The sequence below is a fragment of the Primulina eburnea genome, chromosome 15 (assembly GCF_022965805.1).
Source record: "Primulina eburnea isolate SZY01 chromosome 15, ASM2296580v1, whole genome shotgun sequence".
NCBI classification, from domain to species: Eukaryota; Viridiplantae; Streptophyta; class Magnoliopsida; order Lamiales; family Gesneriaceae; genus Primulina; species Primulina eburnea.
In genome coordinates this window covers 35,575,326-35,593,325 of record NC_133115.1, presented here as the reverse complement: position 1 = coordinate 35,593,325, position 18,000 = coordinate 35,575,326, and the positions used below count along the sequence as shown (strand labels likewise).

The following is an 18,000-nucleotide window of genomic DNA, read 5'->3' as shown; positions in this document are numbered from 1 at the left end:
ATTTAATACACTAACACTCAGTTTAATTTAACATAAAAATACAATATAAATTGATTATTTACTCACACTTTAAACCAACTGAATCTTTCCCAATTGCATTTATGATTTAAAAAATTTGATTACTTTCAAAGGCTAAAACTAATAATTTATTATAATTAGTGAAAATAAATTTCTGCTGAATATTTTTATACGATAGACCGAAAACCAAAGGAAATATAAGCTTTATTTATTTATTTTAGTTTTTTTGTAAACTTTTATTTATTTTAATTTTGAATGGGCCTTATTATGTTTTAGCATTATAATTCTTATAATTATTTTTTTAGGAGATTATTATTATTATTATTATTATTATTATTATTATTATTATTATTATTATTATTATTATTTTTTAAGTAAAATTCCTCAACATCATCCACCTAGAATTCCAAATATTCTAACACCACACCAGAGATTTGCCTAAACTCTCTCCATTTCTCTCTCTTTCTCCCCCTTAAATATTTTATAAATACAAATTTTACATCTTTCTCAACTAAGCTAAGAATTCCATTTCATTGATTTTGTTCACAACAAGTGGAATGACAAGAACAGAAAGGAAAATAAGGGAATGACCTCTGGAGAGACAGAAAAGAAAGTGAGAGATGAACTTAGTCTCTATTTTTCATCTATGCACATGTGTGTTTTCTTTTTATTAGATCTTGGTTTCATCTGTTCTTCCACGGGAGTCCTGAAACTGAGTTCATGCTAACATTACGGATTGTAGTTTTTCAGATTGTGGGTCTGTTTGATCTTAAAAAGATTTTATTTTTCACAGTAAAAGAATCGATTCTTAATCGATGAATGGAGGATCCGATTGTTTAAAGAAATCCAGTAATTCCCACTTTATGTTGATTGCTTACTGCTACTGGGTTCCTGCCTTATTTTCTTGGATTGGTATAGTTCTTGTCTTTAGGCTAGCTTACTGATCAGATTTCGATCTGTTGGATTGACCTTTTGATTATTTCTAGCCAGGAAATTTTATCGCTTACTTGTTTTGCAGCAAAAATCTGTCATCTATGTGATTCAGCGTATGTTTTGGTAGTTGAATTAGTCATCTCATTGCTTAGTGGATTCGCTCAATTCACAGATGCTTGGAGTCCTCGCTGATTCTGTCAATGTTTATCTTGCTGTCTTTCAAAATTTTTTGGTTCTGTTTTGATGGATTATCAGTAAAACTTAGGATAACAGGATTTGAAATTACAGAAAAGATGGAGGTGGATCAAGGTAAGCTCTTTATTGGTGGGATTTCTTGGGACACCAACGAGGATCGCCTTACAGAATATTTTGGAGCTTATGGAGAAGTGGTGGAGGCAGTCATTATGAGGGATCGTTCTACTGGACGTGCTCGTGGCTTCGGTTTTGTAGTGTTCGCCGATCCAATGGTTGCTGAAAGAGTAGTCAAGGAGAAGCATGTGATCGATGGAAGGACAGTAAGTTCATTAGTTGTCTTATGGGATCACAATGCGCTCAAATTGCTGCATTTGTATTGCCGATAATAGCTGGTGGTGCTGTCTGAGTAATATCCTTTGATTTCAAATTTACTATATCCTATCCTCTGCTCTGTAGATGCCAATGGATGTTTTTTGAGTTTAATGATTCTTACAATGATAAATGCAACATTGTCATATTTTTCTTTTATGGTGTAGGTGGAAGCAAAGAAAGCTGTTCCAAGAGATGATCAAAACCTGTTAACTCGAAACCATGGCAACAGCATCCAGGGATCTCCTGGACCTGGTCGAACGAAAAAGATTTTTGTAGGAGGATTGGCATCTTCTGTTACTGAGGCTGACTTCAAAAATTACTTCAATCACTTTGGTAACATAACAGATGTAGTAGTGATGTATGATCACATCACTCAAAGGCCGAGAGGTTTCGGATTCATAACATATGATTCGGAGGATGCTGTGGATAAGGTGTTGCACAAAACGTTTCATGAACTTAATGGGAAGATGGTGGAGGTAAAACGAGCGGTTCCAAAAGAATTGTCTCCTGGGCCAAGCAGGAGCCCAGTTATTGGTTACAATTACGGTTTTAGCAGAACCAACGACTTACTAACCAGCCATGCCCCTGCATATAATCTTGGCTCACTTGGAGCCTATGGAATCAGGATGGATGGTAGATTCAGTCCATTAGCTAGTGCTCGTGCAGGTTTCTCAAATTTAGGTTCTCCAACGTATGGAACTAGTTTAGGCATCGGGCAAGGGATGAATGCTGGCTTTGCGGGGGCCAGTTCCGGTTCAAGAAACGACATAGGTTCTGGTCGTGCTGTGAATCTCTATTTCAACAATAACCAGGGCAGATACAACACTCCTATTGGTTACAATGCAAACAACAGCCGCTGGGACTCATTTTTGCACTCGTTATCTACAAACACATGGGGAAATGCTGGCCTGAATACGTCTCCAAATAATGTAAATTTTGTTCCATACTCTGGTTCTAAGACCGGCGATTTTGGAGTCTTTGGAAACAGTAGAGAAAATTGGGGTGGTTCTCCTATTGCCACCTTGTTTGGTGGAAGCTCCTCGGTATACAGAGGTGGAGAAAATAGTAATGCACTTGGAGCAGTAGGACTTGGAAGAAATGGTGGAATGGGAGCGGCGACTACATCTTCGTTTGCTGCATCAGGTGGAGGTTTTGAGGGTTCTTTTCGGGACTTTTACCAAGGTGGAGCTAACTATGGTGATTCAACTTGGCAAACTGCATCTTCAGAGCTGAATGGTTCGGATTCTTTTGGTTATGGGCTTGGACATTCTGAAGAGGACTTTGCTAAAGATTCTGATTACATGGTTGGCTATAGCATCCCAACTAGCCGATCCAGTAGAGGTATTACTTTCCCGTACTTGTGCAAAATTAAAAAATATTGTTATTTCAAAAGACCGAAACACGTTAGCTATATTGTAGGTTAAAGGCTGGAGTTGGATGATTGAGATGAATGTCTTCTTGATGCAAATGTTTTTCTAGATGTTAAAACAGCTACTCGACTCCTGTAATGAATCTTTTCTTTTCTTTGCTTTATTTCCTTTTTTCTTTCATTAAAAGTGTGATAATATATGTAGCTAACTCTCACCTTAGTTCATTTATAAAGTATAGCTAAAGTTGAAATCGTTTTAGCACCTTGCATAGAAAAAAATCTTGGAGTTGAAAACAAAAGATACGTGATAATCATAACTTTTTTCCCATGACTATATGCAGGAATTGCTGCTTAGGAAGTTTCGGTTTTCTGAAGATAATGTAGGTGAGGAATCCTTTACAAAAAACACATGAATCATGCGACTTTGTATGTGTCCCTCGTAGACAAATGTGTCTGCCTGACTTATCGTGCTTCCGTTATCTTGCAGATGCAACAGTGGTCTGAAATGGAAGTATACATTTACAAAGGAAAAGGTTTGAGGCTTTTTTCTCCCGGCATTTTGATTAAGATGTGAACCAGATCGCGAGATGTATTCTTGAAGACGATTCCTGCACTATTTTGTTTCTTCAAAAGGAGAGAGTGCCTATGGAAACTAGAGTTTAGCTCTTTGGTTTTTTCACCATTTTCTGGACAAGTTTTTAGTTCCTTTTCGTCTTGAGACTCTTGATTTTTCTCAGGTTTTATTGTGAGGTTATGCTGGCTTGGTTAGCATGAAATATAAGAAGAGCACCTAATTATTGTGTTCCTGTTAGAGATATCTAAAAAGAAAAGATTCAATATGATACATTCATTTAGTACAGGTTATGTATCTGTGGAGATGTTTGTTGAAATTTTTCTTCGTTTGATTTCATTTAACATAAACAATCCTTCACCAGCCCGCTCGTTGTCAGATCGGGTCCTGTTCTGGTTAGATTTTTTTTTAAAAAAAAATTTGAAGAAAATGATAAACTCTTCACTGATAATAATAATAATAATAATATATACCATAATTACATGTAGAAATGTGAAATTATGAATTACAATTTAAGGGATAAGTTTATCATTTTATAGTTTTGTAATGCCTTGTCTTTCACTAAAATTTCGACGTGGGACAATGCATATTACCTTCCAATAATTATGCATTCTCTTACATAAAAAATTTAGTGAAAAAATGTGATTGTAAATCTATAAAATGAGAAGTTAATCTCTTAAATTCTCAAAATCGTCATACCTAATTTTCATTTGTAATAATAATAATAATAATAATTTAAAAATAAAAAGCATCATTTGCACGATGGTCACTCTAATTTAATTTTTTTAAAACAAAATATAGTACGACCTGCTGAGTTGGACTTGTTGGGTCAGACTTGTCGGGTCAACGGTTTCTACCAGTAAATCATAACCGGACCCCCTTAGGACGATTTGGTCATGTTTTCGTGTCAAACCTGTTGACCCACTTAACTGTCTGTTGACCACATGGGGGTTATGGTTCGGGTCCGGGTCAAACCTGACCCCTGGCTAAGTCTAATTTCTGTTTTCAATGAAATGATTAAATTTATATCATGAAGAAGTGTAGAAAAATCAGAAGTTGATAATATTTTGATATTGATTAAATTAAGTAGAAGCTAAAACATAATTTGGCTTTAAGAAAGATATAATATTGATTTTTTAAATCATAATAAAGAAACAATTTTTTAGTGATCACAAGCAGTCTATAGTATTTGTATTTCCTAAAAATAAATGAATGTGTATTTTTTCCACACAAATTTTCAGGAAAATTAAATTCTCGATTGACTTATATGCTAGATAATAATTATACTAGCAATCGTCACAAGTGATTTCCATGTATTCATATAATTTAATTAGTTGAAGAATTTTTTTTAAAAAAATAAACTATAACTAAGAAAAAGAAAAACATTTGAAATTTAACATAAAGCAAGAAGAATGGGAGAATGTATGAAAATCATTAATAAAATAACTTCATTAAAGCAATACAAAAGATATTATGCAAGCTTAAAACTGTAAAAAAAATTGGTGAGACATGACGAATTATTTAGTATGAGATGACTAACATAATACTAAAGCTAATGAGCCGCCTAATTTAATCCGGACCAAATAACAGGTAGATTTTTACAATGATATGATTCATTCGATCCACCGAAATGACATGGTATGATGACACTTGTGATCAATGGGCAATATCGAGAACAAGAGACCAAATTTTTGTACTATTTCACAAAGATTTTGATCATATGTCCATCTAAAGAACTCATTGATCTTCAATATTTTCTCAATAAACTCTCTCAACTCAAAGAATTCAGTGAAAGTTCATTCAAATGACAATAAGTAGGACTTGAAAGATCTTCAATGGTTTCTGAAGGGAATGAGACATGGAAGCCTTGATCTTCACATTTTCCTCCTTTCTCAAGCAGGTTCATATTGTTACCAAGAAACTGAAAACTTCATCAATGTTATGACTTATCGAAAGTTTCTTAAAGCTTTAGGAATGGCCAAGCAAAGCAGTATATTGAGACACATAGATCAGTTCTACTTTGAAACTAAACCAAAAATCTATTAAAAGAAACAAGTTTGACACAAAATGTTTCAGACATATATACAACAGAGGGTTTCAGATGTAACAAATACATCAAGTAATGTTGTCTGAAATATTAGGAGTAAGCTTAGTGGGAGCTGGAGCATTTTTTCTTACAAAGATAATATCTTGCAAATATGGATAAACATGCATAACTCAGTTTTATTTTTACAAATTTTTTAAGCAATTGATATATAAACATAACTTAGCTGGTCAAGACTCATGAGAAATGTTTGCCATGATTTATTTTCAAAGACAAAGACAAATATATAAAGTTTGGCTGGAAGCTATTGGTGAAGGGTTAATTGACTACTAGCAAAGATATCAGAATATTACAGTACAAGGTACATAACGGTATAGTAAGTCGAGAACTTTTCCATAACTTAAAACATTCCACATACAATAATACTTAAGGTCAGGTCAGGTCAGGTCCGGTCCTAAACACCTAAAGTCACTGTGTACTCTTTAATCTTTCGGTGAAATGCTTAGAAGAAAGCTCTACTGCCATAGAACACACGAGATCCAGAGTTCTTAGATGCCGGTGAATTCAGATCTGAACTTGAGTTTTCAGAGCTAGTAGGCCCGCTTTGAAAGTCTACCGGAAGCTTCATTTTGGCTAATGACTCGGTGAACTGCTGCATGCTCTTCATGTACATATCCACAATCTCCTGCTGATCCACCTTAAGCTCTGGTTCAATATTCACAGTGACAACAGGCTTTGCAAATGCAACATCAGACACATCAATTGATGCATTACTGTCGGACTTCGAATTGTTGGGACTTTTTTCCTTTGCGTCATCTTTAGGAGGTAGAGGGTTTTCCTCATTCAAAGATTTTGAATCCTTAGGAGGGTCGGAAGACTTAGAACTCGCAGGAAGAGACGCAGTTGAAGTTCCACTTGCTGATATGCTGCTTGAGGGGAAATGAATATTTGGATTAGGTGGTCTTGAACTTGCAGTGGCCACCGACAAACTATTCCCATGCTCATGCTTGATCTCAACCTCCGATCTTACTTGATTTTCGCTGTCAGAACTGGCCAGATTGTCCGAATTTTGAGAGTCCACTGTGGTACATGGCATTGCAAAATACTCTTCAACCATCTTATTATTTTCGTTTGCGATCTTTGGATCAGGAAACTCAATCTTCTCTAGGTCAAAAGGAATAGACTCGACAATCTCGATGTCCTGCACAGTAGAATCGTTCACCACAGTCTTTGGTGGTGCAGAAATCGGAATAACTTCAGGTGGAGCTCCATCAAACGAGACAGACAACTGCACAAATCCTGCTGGCGAGTGGAATAGATCAGTCGAGGATAGAGAAAACTCCTTTTCGAGCTTGCCATTGTGCAAGAGAATGTCAGAAACTGGAATCAAAGCAAATCCCAGCAACTGATCTTCAAGATAGTTCCTCACCCTGCTTAGCATCCATATCTCACATTTGAGGGAGGAATCAACTTTCCGAACATTAAGACAAAGATTCTCGCTGAATACTGGATTCCTCCCACCACCATTGATGATTTTGGTGGAAACCGTATCTTCAGGATCATTAGTCAGACATAATTTAGCATAAACATCTTGCTTTTGGTAGATGCATATGTTGTGGATGTCCCTAGCTTCATGTATGTAGACCTCCAAAACACCTACAATTTCGTCTAGATTATCCATTGAGGCTTCCTTTCCTTGAAAATTGATCTCCTTTGGCGTGAATCTGGAGTTTTCTAAAGCAACATTAGCATTTTGTTTCTCAGGCTCGGAAAAAACATAAGAACCCTGGAACGGTGACACCACTGATTGAGGAGAATCCATTAGTATGATCCAAAATTAACCTGCAAAGCAATTGAATTTTGATACTATCAGAAATACGCAATCAAACATATTAACCATCTGGTATGCACAAACTAATCCAGTATAACTACGAATCAGAATATATATATTTTAAGTGCAATCCCCAACATTCACATGTTTTCTCCCTGAAATACACTCCCAGATTCTTTAGATAAGAAAACCGATAAAATTAAACAAAACCACTGATGGTTATGTTTTCGGGAGAGTTTTAAGGCAGAAAACAAGTTAAACAAAAAAAACCCAAATTTCATAACCCAGACTGTAAGATACGGATCTAAAGGCAAGAAGACTGCATCTAACAAAATGAAAAACATCCGACAAAGGGAAAGCCAAGCCAAGTGAGAAAGAAAACCAGTGGGGAAAGTAGGGAATTCACAGAGTATTGGACCTGTCTAATATATTTATAATCAAGAACAGCAAAGTACAAGAACATTCAGTAACAAAAATATTGCAAGGGATAGGAAAAAAATACCAATTCACCAGATGTAGCCAACCTAAAATCTGAAACCCGGATCCAAATTAAGTAGTAGTTAAGCGAAATTCATGAAGTAAAACAAAAGGTAAAGAAAAAAACGAAACACGTATTTTCCCCAATATCTTTAGTACCCATGTTCCACTGGAAAGACAAACACCAGAATCTGAAAAATAGACACAACTCACCAGCATTTCTGATCAAGATTTCACCACACCCCAATAAAGTTAACAACTTTTCCTCATATCGACATAACAGTAACAAAGACACACACATCTCACGCAAATCTAAAAGCATACAAAAATATCATCTTGAAAAGAACCCGGGAAAAACAAATCAAGAAAAGGCAAAGGCAAAATCAATCAAAGCAAAAGGAATAATTTCAAAGAAGTAAACAAAAAATTCCAACGGTTACAAATTCCAAAAGTCAAGTCCACTTTACGCGGCACCTGATACTAAAATCCAAACGATTACAGGCGATTCGAGGAAACAAGGTGCTTGAGACTTAGTGCAGTACACAGAACGTGATCTTGTGGGAAGATTATGAACGGTGACATATAAAAATGGGATTTTTTTTGTAATTCTTTTTTCGGGATAATAATAATTATTATCATCGGCCTTTTTCTGTCAGCTTTACTGTGAATTTTCATTAGTGTCACGCGATAAAGAAAGGCAAGCCAATCAGAATGCGTTTGAGTGCGATGCACATAACAAATGGGTTCCGGTACAATCGGTGCGTCGCGATCACGTGCTGCTCGATGTGGTTGAGAACTCGAAAGTGCTCTGTGTCGGCATTTTCAGCAATTATTCCTACATTTGCGGATTGCTTTCACATCAATTCATAGTTTATTGCTAATTAAAGCAAATCCCGTTTCACTCATTAATGAAATCATAATTTTAACAATAATTACTTTATCTGACTTCTGGATTGGCCTTTCATCGGCAGATAATTTATTGGGTGATTATTAAAATAGTTGGATAAAATATAGAATTGATTATGAATAAATAAATATATTTAGTTTAATTGATTAAATTGTCAATCAAATTGTGATTAAACAAAAAATCCAAAATATCATACTCTGTATAAGAACAATACGGTAAGAGTTTTCTCGTTTTTCATGTTTTTTTTCTTCTTAATTTGTACATCATTAACAATGAACTTGGCTACCAAAAAAAGTTGGCCATGATATTTGATGGTCTTAGCCTAGGGAAAGTGCAAGCCTTACTATATATTAATTAATTTGCCAAAATTCAATACATATTTATATTCATGTGGCGAAAAGCGAATATAATTATTCACACACACACATACAGATATATATATATATATATATATATATATATATATATATATATATATATATATATGCCGAGAAGCCAAATGTTAATGTCTCTATTTTTTATATTTTGTTGATTGTTATGGTTTGAATTTGAACTTAACTCAACCTCAAAATATAGTTTAAAAGATCCATGAATGAACATATGGAGCGTGAAGTTTACAAATGACCCAATTATGAGCAGAACAGATGTCTCAACTATGGGCAATCCAACACATAACGGTAGAACCTGAGCTCTGATATCATATTAAGATTGGAATTTGGACCTAACTCAACTCCAAAAACTAACGCAAGAGAGAAGAATTGTCCAAGTCTATATATGCAACTCTCAATATTTTATTTAACCGACGTGGTACAGCTAACAATAATAACTCTACTTTGGTTCAATGAAAGTTCGATTTGGTTTGGCTCTAAATCTATAAGTTTGTTAGGGTTATTTATGGTGTTGAGGAATAGTTTGATAAGGTTACTCACAAGGAAGGGGTGATAAATTTTCATTTATTTATCATAAGTTTGGTGTGTGTATCTGTTTGCAGGATAGCCCGATGAGATAAATAACGAAATATTTCTTGAGCTTAGGTCATTTTACACAAATAATGTGATATATTTTGAGCAATAAAATTATCGAATTATATAATTTATCCACGTCTTTCAATTTATTATTTGTTTATTATACATTTTTTTTAGTTATCCAACTGACAAAAATTCAAATTTATTAAATGCAATAGTTTGACTATTCATATTTGTTTATGACAAAAATATCACCCCAACATTGCCTTTTCCTCACTTTTTTCCAAAGGGTTATATTATAGTTGAAAAAATGACACTTTCTTCCTACTTTTCACTAGTTATTATTCCCCACAAATTTGAAATGCAACTAATTTTTAGCTTCAATATCAAGAATATAAACGGGATGGTCAAACTCGAGATTTGTCCTACCCCGAACCCAAAATCCAACGGGTTTATTCTAGGTTAGATCCGTTGGACAAGCTTAAAATTAAATAATTTTTGAATTTTGATAATTATATTATAAAAATCATTTAAAAAGTAATTTAAAAACTAAAAAAAAAATTATGACATTGAAATCTATTCATTTATATTCATCTCATAATAAAATAAAATTTATAATTAAATATTTTCATTTTAAACACATTATTATTTGTTTTATATTAAAATATTATATAAAAAACCCAGAGATTAAAGTATACAATATTCAAATACAAATATAAATAAATTTTAATATTATAGACAATACTTTCCAATTGGAAAATTCGGGTTGTGGATAAATTATTTTAAAAAAATTAAAAATTTCAATAAAAATAAATAAAGTTGACTATTTTGTACTCTTTGAATACGGTATAGGGTTGGCAATTATCGAGTGGTGAGATTGGCCCATTGCCATATTTCATTTCCACCAAATTTCTCACACGCACATTGTTTCTTCAACTATAGGAGGCCATTATTGTATTCCTTTTCAAAGATTTAAGTAAGGAATTTTTAGCATTATCGTGCATAATTTTAAGCAATTTAATTTTTTAGTTTCTCAAAAGATGTATTGGAGGGTATATGGAGAGCTCGCAACGAGAAACTATGGAATATTATATCAACTGCAGCTCGTCAAATTGTAGATTCAACGATGAAGTTGTTATTTGACTGGAAGAAGATGCATGACATTGGGATATCAAATGAAACTATTAGACAGCCGTCCAATCAGTCTTATACCTGAAGAAAACCACAAGCACCAGCATTTAAATATAATTAGATGCAACACTACAGAATGAAAGGAGAAACACAAGATTGAGAATGGTGCTTCGAGACTTCAAGAGCTCTTTTCATAAGTGCCAGAACAAATGCCCTCCCAAGCCTAATGAGAATCAAAGAAGCAGAAGCAATGACCTTTAAGGAGGCTCTTTGTTGGGTTGAAGACATGAGCTTACAAGAGGTAATATTTGAATTAGACTCTAAAGCAGTAATTGACGCAGTTAATTCAAAAGGAGATAATGATTCAGAATTTGGTATTTTAATTTCTGCGTACCGAGTAATTCTTCATCAACGACCATCATACAAGGTCTGCTTTACCCGACGACAAGCAAATAAGGTTGTCCATAATCTTGCTAAGGTAGCTTGTTTCCAAGCTTGTCCCATGATCTGGACTCTACCGCCAGATTCTATTATTGATGTTTTGCACGAAGATATATATATATATATATATATATATATATATATGTGTGTGTGTGTGTGTGTGTGTGTGTGTGTGTGTGTGTGTGATAGCAAATAAATTAGTAAATGATTGAATTCAAGCTACCTGATTGTAGTTTCTACCAAAAAAAAAAAAGAAGATGTATTGGAGTGTCATAATTTTACTCTTTAAGATTTCGTTAAAACAATTAACAATTATGTTTCGACGATCAATTTTAGTTAATCAAAATCATGTATTAAATAGACAATATCATTGTTAAAATTTTATAATTACATGGATAATAAATTCATGATATTGCACGTTCGTTGAACAACACAAATTTTAACAATGACACTGGTCATTTAATCATATGATTTTGACTATAATGATTAAAATTGACCGTCGGAACATAATCATAAGACTTATAATTGATTCAAAAAACAATACATGATTGAAAATATTACACTCCAATACCATTTTTCATGTCTTAAATTACATTTTGTATTAATCCAATGGGAGTCCACGGATATATTTAAATGGTTACACACTCATTCATTGCTTATTCGTATTTGTATCATGGTTGAGGCCTAAATGGATCAATTGATGTCTATTGTGGACTCAATCTGGGCCCAATTTGTATGGGCTGGAAACATGGAATCGGGGGTGCCACAAAGGTCCAGACCAATAGAAACGGCTATTTTTGTCATCAATTTTAAACTTTCAAACGCCCCCACAGGCGCTAGGCATTTCAACGGTCACTATGACAATTCTAACGTCTTTTTTCCCTTTTAACATTTGAATCAAACCATTATTTCTTACACGGAGAAACCCTATTTCTTCTGTTTCATTCAGATTGTCCATCATAAACAAGCGATTTTCAGTTTCGAATCGGAGTATACACACAGCTTTCTTGTTCAATCTATTAATGGCGAAGGCCAATTCCGAGGTACATGAGAGCAACAGATTCTTTGAAAACATAACAGCGTCCGCTCCTTTCAGAAATTTGCTTCAGAAATCGAAAGTAAAGACAATGCCAGTACGCCGGAATAAGTTCAGATCTGATGGTGAAAACGTTGTCCCGACTGATCCCAACATTCAGATCTGCGATCCTCCACTGTCTCCTTCAATCCCATTCTTTAAAAAAACAGCATTAAAACCCAAAGAATCCACCGCATCTTTGATGCAAGAAACTGTGTCTGAAGCTCCAGATGCACCGGTCAAGGTACTGGGATTGAAGTATCAGTCATTTGGGAAATTATTAATTCGATTTAATATAGATTTATTTCTTCAGAATCTATGTATTGATTATTTTAGGAATTTTTTTACTTTATCATATGTGCTGGTTTTGAATTATGTAGTATCTGTTATGTCATTAGGTTGTGGTAAGGATTAGGCCGGTGAATGGTCTTGGAATTGGAGATACTTTGGTCAGAAAAGTTTCAGAGGAATCGGTGGCTATTGCTGAAAGGAAGTTTACATTTGACTCGGTGATGGACTCAAATTCAACTCAGGTTTGAAGAGTTTTTGAAGAATTCTTTATATTTCACAAGTGGAAAGGAGACACGTAGTATACATCAAAGGCATTTTTTGGTGGTGTCTCTAGGTAAAATATAAGAATCTTAGTTGAACAATTAAGTGGGTTTTTTTTCATAGGAGGACGTCTACCGATTGATTGGTGCTCCTTTGGTCAAGGATGCTCTATCAGGTTATAACACAACAATTGTGGCTTATGGAAAGGTAACTTTTTTGGCCGATCATAGTCTAAATTTGACGCCCGATTTTATGAACACGAGGTATTGTTTGATTTACTATTAATACCAGACTGGAAGTGGGAAGACTTATACTATGTGGGGACCCCCAAGTGCAATGATTGAAGGTCCATCATCAAGTGGTCTTCAAGGTATTGTGCCCCGCATTTTCAAGAATGTTTTCTCCGAGATTCAAAAGGTAGGATATGTTCCCTGGTAGTCAAAAAATTGAAACGTGAGTTGGCCATTTTCTTTGAACTGATTGTATGTAATCATAATTATCGCGTAGGAGCAAGATAACACTGGTGGCAGGCAGACAAACTATCAATGCCGGTGCTCGTTTCTTGAGGTGATTATTTCAGGGCCATTGGTTCTTGGCTTGGTTTCTAATGAAGCCCCTAATCACCTATAGATTGTTGCTGCAGGTATATGGTGAGAAAATTGGAGATCTGCTCCATCCTATTCAACGAAATCTGGTGGTAAATTCACTGCTTCTCAGGATACATGGAAATATAACAATGTTATTCTGTCCATAGTCCATCATTAAGTTTTTATGATCAACTGATGGATAACCTTTTTTAGCTAAAAGATGATCCCAAAAATGGGTTTTATGTGGAGAATTTAAGTGAGGAGTACGTGAACAACTATGAGGATGTCACCCAAATTTTGATTAAGGTATAGCAATTACTGTTGTGTAAACATAAAATATTCCCTCACGAATTTATAGAAATATATTTACCAATTGAATATTACTGTATTGTAATTCAACTTCATGCTGCAGGGTTTGTCAAACAGAAAAATTGGAGCGACAAGCGTGAATTCTAAGAGCTCGAGATCCCATATCGTGTTCACATGCATTATTGAGTCCTGGTGCAAGGTACGCGGTATATCGCAGGATATCATACAATTAGCTCCAGAAATTTCTCCTCCTTCCAACCCCAAAAGAAATAATGAAAGAAAATCTGTTCATTTTGAAACCAAATCACGTTCATTAAGCACATGGTTTTTCAGACATGATGGTGCAAAAGACATAAGTGAAAACTATTTGACGTCTATGAATAATTTTTTCTTTGCTATTGTTGTTTCAGTGACTAAATTTCATAACTCGATTAAATAATTGCTCTCTCAGGAGACCTCATCGAAGTGCTTTGGTAGTTCAAAGACAAGTAGAATAAGTCTCGTCGACCTTGCTGGATTCGAGAGAAGCGCACCTGAGGATGCTAGCCGACAGCACTTGAAAGAAAGAAAATATATAATGAAGACAATATCACAGCTAGGGTATGTACGGTGAACACTAGTTTTATTTGGGTCTCGGGTTTTCTTTTTTTAACCATGCAAAGTAACAAAATACCTTGGATTTCAAGTAAAATATTTCCATCCATATCCTCAATTGATTTGTCAAACTGGGTGATCTAAAATATACATAGAAATATAATGAGCTGGACTCTCTGTAAATGTGCAGGAACTTGGTTAATAATCTCGCTGATGGAACTCAATCAAGGAAAACTGAAGATGTTTCATATAGAAGTTCAAGTCTTACTCATGTTTTGAGAGACTCATTTGGCGGCAATGCTAAGCTCTCCATTATATGTGCCGTTTCTCCAGACAACAAGTACTAAAAACCATTGAGTTTTATTTACTGATATTCTAGATATAAATTTGGTAGAATAGTTTTCTCTCCATTATATGTGCCGTTTCTCCAGACAACAGGTACTAAAAGCCATTAAGTAAGAAGTGGTTCTTTGGCTTGTAGAATTGTCTTTCTCTGATTATTATCTATTTTACCCATTGTATCATTGATTCTTATATTTTCTTATGCTTTGTCTTTGATATATGAGCAGAAGTAAGAGTGACACTCTGAGTACACTCAGATTTGGACTACGGGCAAAGTTTGTAAAGAATGAACCTGTAATAAATGAGATCACAGAAGACGATGTTAACGACTTGAGTGATCAGATCCGGCAACTAAAGGTCTTATAACTACTAAGTGAAGAGTTTTACAAAGTTTTTGTGCTTGATATCTTGAATATAATTGACTGAATGCAGGAAGAACTCATGAGAGCTAAATCCAGCACATGTGACTTACTCAGCAGTGGTGGACACTTCAGAGGAGGCAATGTGCGTGAAAGCTTGAACCATTTGAGACGCAGCCTCAATCGTTCACTAATCTTACCACAAATAGACAAGGACTCTGAAACAGATTTATGTATCGACAAGGATGATGTAAAAGAACTAAAGCTTCAGATTGACAATATTCGAGTTTCTCATGACGAAAATGTAAGAGAAGATTCTGAGAATGGGGAGAGTAGTGCTCTCTTGTACTCTGCTGAAGGCTGTGAAACAGGCTTCTCCTGTGAACACTATTTGAGTTGCTCAGAAGACAGTGAGAATGGAGAAATCAATTCCTGTGAAACTCATACAAAATTGCCACACCTGAAAAATGTTACCCAGGTGGAAGAACTTGATCAAATTTCTACGAACTCAATTGTGACGGATCCTTTGGCAGGAGACCTACAAGATCCTGTTTTTTCCGAATCTCCTAAAATCAAGAGTTCCCAGAGGAAAAGCTTAATTTTCTTATCAAATCATCTCTCAAATCAGGAAGATGCTATACAGACTTCCAAAAGTCTGGATGTGTTACGTCAATCACACCAACAATCTGATCTCTGTAATTCGTCTCTAAGATCCAGTACAATTTTTCCTGTCCCTACTGAGTCCTTGGCAGCTAGCCTTCACAGAGGATTACAGATCATTGACTATCACCAAAAGAACTCCACAAAAACTAGATCATCCGCCTCCTTCTCATTTGAACACTTGGCACTCAAACCGTGCCTATCATCAGTTGACAAGGGCAGTACTTTTGTTCAAACCTCGCCAGTAAATGGCCAAACTTCAGATCCTTCATCTGCTTCCTTTGTTTGCATAAAATGTCAAAGCCGAGAGAGTGAGGATAGTTTGAAGACACAGATAATAACGGTGGATGCATCAGAAAATTCAAATGGATTGGGGATTCCAGTGACCAAGGTGGGTCTAAAGCTGCTTAATTCTAAATTTCCAATGCCATACCATTTTCTTTTTCTCTTTTACATTTCTCCCTGTCTTTTGTGCACAGGATGTAGAGAAAGATTAGAGCTCGGCAGCAAATGCAATGAGCAAGCAGCTGAAATTGAGTATCTAAGGAAACTGGTGATAGGACTTTTTCCTTTCTGATGTAAATGTGGGGTATGTTTATCCGAAAAATATGCTATAACGACCTGTTTTCACTGCAGCTAGAGCAACACATGTGTGAGGCTAATCAGGCTGATGTTAGAGAGTGCAACAATTCTTCCAGTTTCAGTGACACGAAGAAGCAGCTGCCACCTATCAGCGAGGATGAACATGATAAGTGTCGCTCAAAAGATGCTGAAAATCAGGTATGGACTTTGTTTGATATTCCTACTATTTTTGTGTCTTTATGGATTCTGTTGTTCCTTGTAGCTTGTTGCGGCATTTCATGGCGATGAAAATCTTGATTCAGAAGTTGTGAAGGAGCAGTGTGAAATTAAAGAAGTCCAGGAAGACTTGAATCATTCTATGAAAAAATCCTTCAGTGTGGAAGAAAAAGAGGCGCTTATTAAAGAAATTGAAACATTAAAAACTCAACTGCAGATGTATACCGACACACCAACTAGAAGATCAACAGACAAGCTCAGATCTTCTTTGCTGTCTCAATCTATCCAGTTTAGAAAAAGTTGCGCAAATTCTCAAAGCATTAGTGGAGGAGAATTCGAGAAGGAAAGGCAGAAGTGGATGGAAATGGAGAGTGACTGGATATCACTGACTGATGAATTAAGAATCGATATAGAAAATAATCGTCATCGAGCGGAACAGGTTGAATTGGAGTTGAGACTAGAGAAGAAGTGCACGGAAGAGTTGGATGATGCCCTCAAAAGATCTGTCATTGGGCAAGCTAGAATGATCGAGCACTATGCAGAGCTACAGGAGACATACAATGACATAGTATTAAAGCATCGAGCGATTATGGAGAGCATAGCAGAGGTGAAAAGGGCAGCTGCTAAAGCAGGATCCAAGGGTTGCCATGGCTCTCGTTTTGCTAAGGCCTTTGCAGCAGAGCTTTCCTCTTCGAGGGCGGAAAGAGAGAGGGAAAGGGAGTTACTAAAGAAGGAGAACCAAAATCTTAAAATTCAACTCAAAGATACAGCAGAAGCTGTGCACGCCGCAGGTGAACTTCTTGTTAGGTTGAGAGAAGTAGAAGAAGCAGCTTCAGTAGCTGAGGTAATTTCACACACACAAGTTCTTTCTAGTATCTGGCAAGCCACATTTTCGTAACTTTTCTGCTTTGTTTTGCAGGAGAAGAACACAATGATTGAGGAAGAGAATGACAAATTAAAAAAACAAATGGAGAAACTGAAAAGAAAGCACAAGATGGAGATTATTACAATGAAACAGTACCTTGCACAGAGCAGGTTGCCTGAAGCTGCATTACAACGTCCCCTATATCGTGAAGACTCAGATGTAACACACGGTGATCATGTATATGATGATGATCAGGCTTGGAGGGCAGAATTTGGTGCAATTTACCAAGATCATCACTACTCTGGTTTTAACTGATTTGGAGCATGTTCCCCTACTTGGGTATCATGCAATTTACATAACCTAAGAACTTTACGTAGGAAAGTATATGATCTTATCGTCTGCTTTCAAAGTTTATTTATTGGTGGCATTATTTTGGAGTGACTTGGAACATAATAACATATGTAAAAGTTTCTAAAATGCGTGTGGAGTCATCTATCCGCCACATTGCTATGCATCATGCATCTATAGAGTGTATTCAAAGTGAAAAAACAAACTTTCAACTGCATTTTTAAGATATTACTCTTAATCTTACCTATCATTCCAAT

The 18,000-nt window shown here is 35.5% G+C and overlaps 3 protein-coding genes across 8 annotated transcripts; 2 read left to right on the top strand and 1 right to left on the bottom strand.

Annotated features, from left to right (window-relative positions):
• The first annotated feature begins 432 nt into the window (after window positions 1–432).
• LOC140814473 (heterogeneous nuclear ribonucleoprotein 1-like) lies at window positions 433–3,792 on the top strand. 4 transcript variants are annotated; one of them, XR_012114108.1, is made up of 6 exons: window positions 638–930; window positions 1,240–1,466; window positions 1,683–2,859; window positions 2,938–3,022; window positions 3,229–3,271; window positions 3,375–3,792. XR_012114108.1 is itself a non-coding variant. In XM_073173478.1 (5 exons), the coding sequence occupies exons 2-4, from the start codon at window positions 1,245–1,247 to the stop codon at window positions 3,240–3,242; spliced, it is 1,413 nt and encodes a 470-aa protein (XP_073029579.1). In that variant the 5' UTR covers window positions 433–631; window positions 1,240–1,244; the 3' UTR covers window positions 3,243–3,271; window positions 3,375–3,792. The 4 variants fall into 4 exon arrangements, 3 of the variants coding, with proteins under 3 accessions (XP_073029579.1, XP_073029578.1, XP_073029577.1); XM_073173478.1 differs by lacking the exons at window positions 638–930; window positions 2,938–3,022 and adding an exon at window positions 433–631; XM_073173477.1 differs by lacking the exon at window positions 2,938–3,022 and having other exon boundaries at window positions 638–867.
• A 2,084-nt stretch (window positions 3,793–5,876) lies between these two features.
• LOC140813695 (uncharacterized) lies at window positions 5,877–8,473 on the bottom strand. Of its 3 annotated transcripts, none has more exons than XM_073172336.1 (2): window positions 7,836–8,473; window positions 5,877–7,344 (listed from the first exon to the last, which is right to left on the bottom strand). In XM_073172336.1, the coding sequence occupies exon 2, from the start codon at window positions 7,322–7,324 to the stop codon at window positions 6,005–6,007; it is 1,320 nt and encodes a 439-aa protein (XP_073028437.1). In that variant the 5' UTR covers window positions 7,325–7,344; window positions 7,836–8,473; the 3' UTR covers window positions 5,877–6,004. The 3 variants fall into 3 exon arrangements, with proteins under 3 accessions (XP_073028437.1, XP_073028438.1, XP_073028439.1); XM_073172337.1 differs by having other exon boundaries at window positions 8,024–8,473; XM_073172338.1 differs by having other exon boundaries at window positions 8,285–8,472.
• A 3,662-nt stretch (window positions 8,474–12,135) lies between these two features.
• Window positions 12,136–17,962, top strand: LOC140814588 (kinesin-like protein KIN-12F). The gene is made up of 16 exons (XM_073173614.1): window positions 12,136–12,573; window positions 12,728–12,862; window positions 13,005–13,088; window positions 13,173–13,298; window positions 13,389–13,448; window positions 13,525–13,578; window positions 13,682–13,774; window positions 13,881–13,976; window positions 14,229–14,377; window positions 14,562–14,711; window positions 14,941–15,070; window positions 15,146–16,127; window positions 16,230–16,285; window positions 16,369–16,512; window positions 16,577–17,374; window positions 17,450–17,962. The coding sequence occupies exons 1-16, from the start codon at window positions 12,277–12,279 to the stop codon at window positions 17,708–17,710; spliced, it is 3,615 nt and encodes a 1,204-aa protein (XP_073029715.1). The 5' UTR covers window positions 12,136–12,276; the 3' UTR covers window positions 17,711–17,962.
• Window positions 17,963–18,000: the final 38 nt, after the last annotated feature.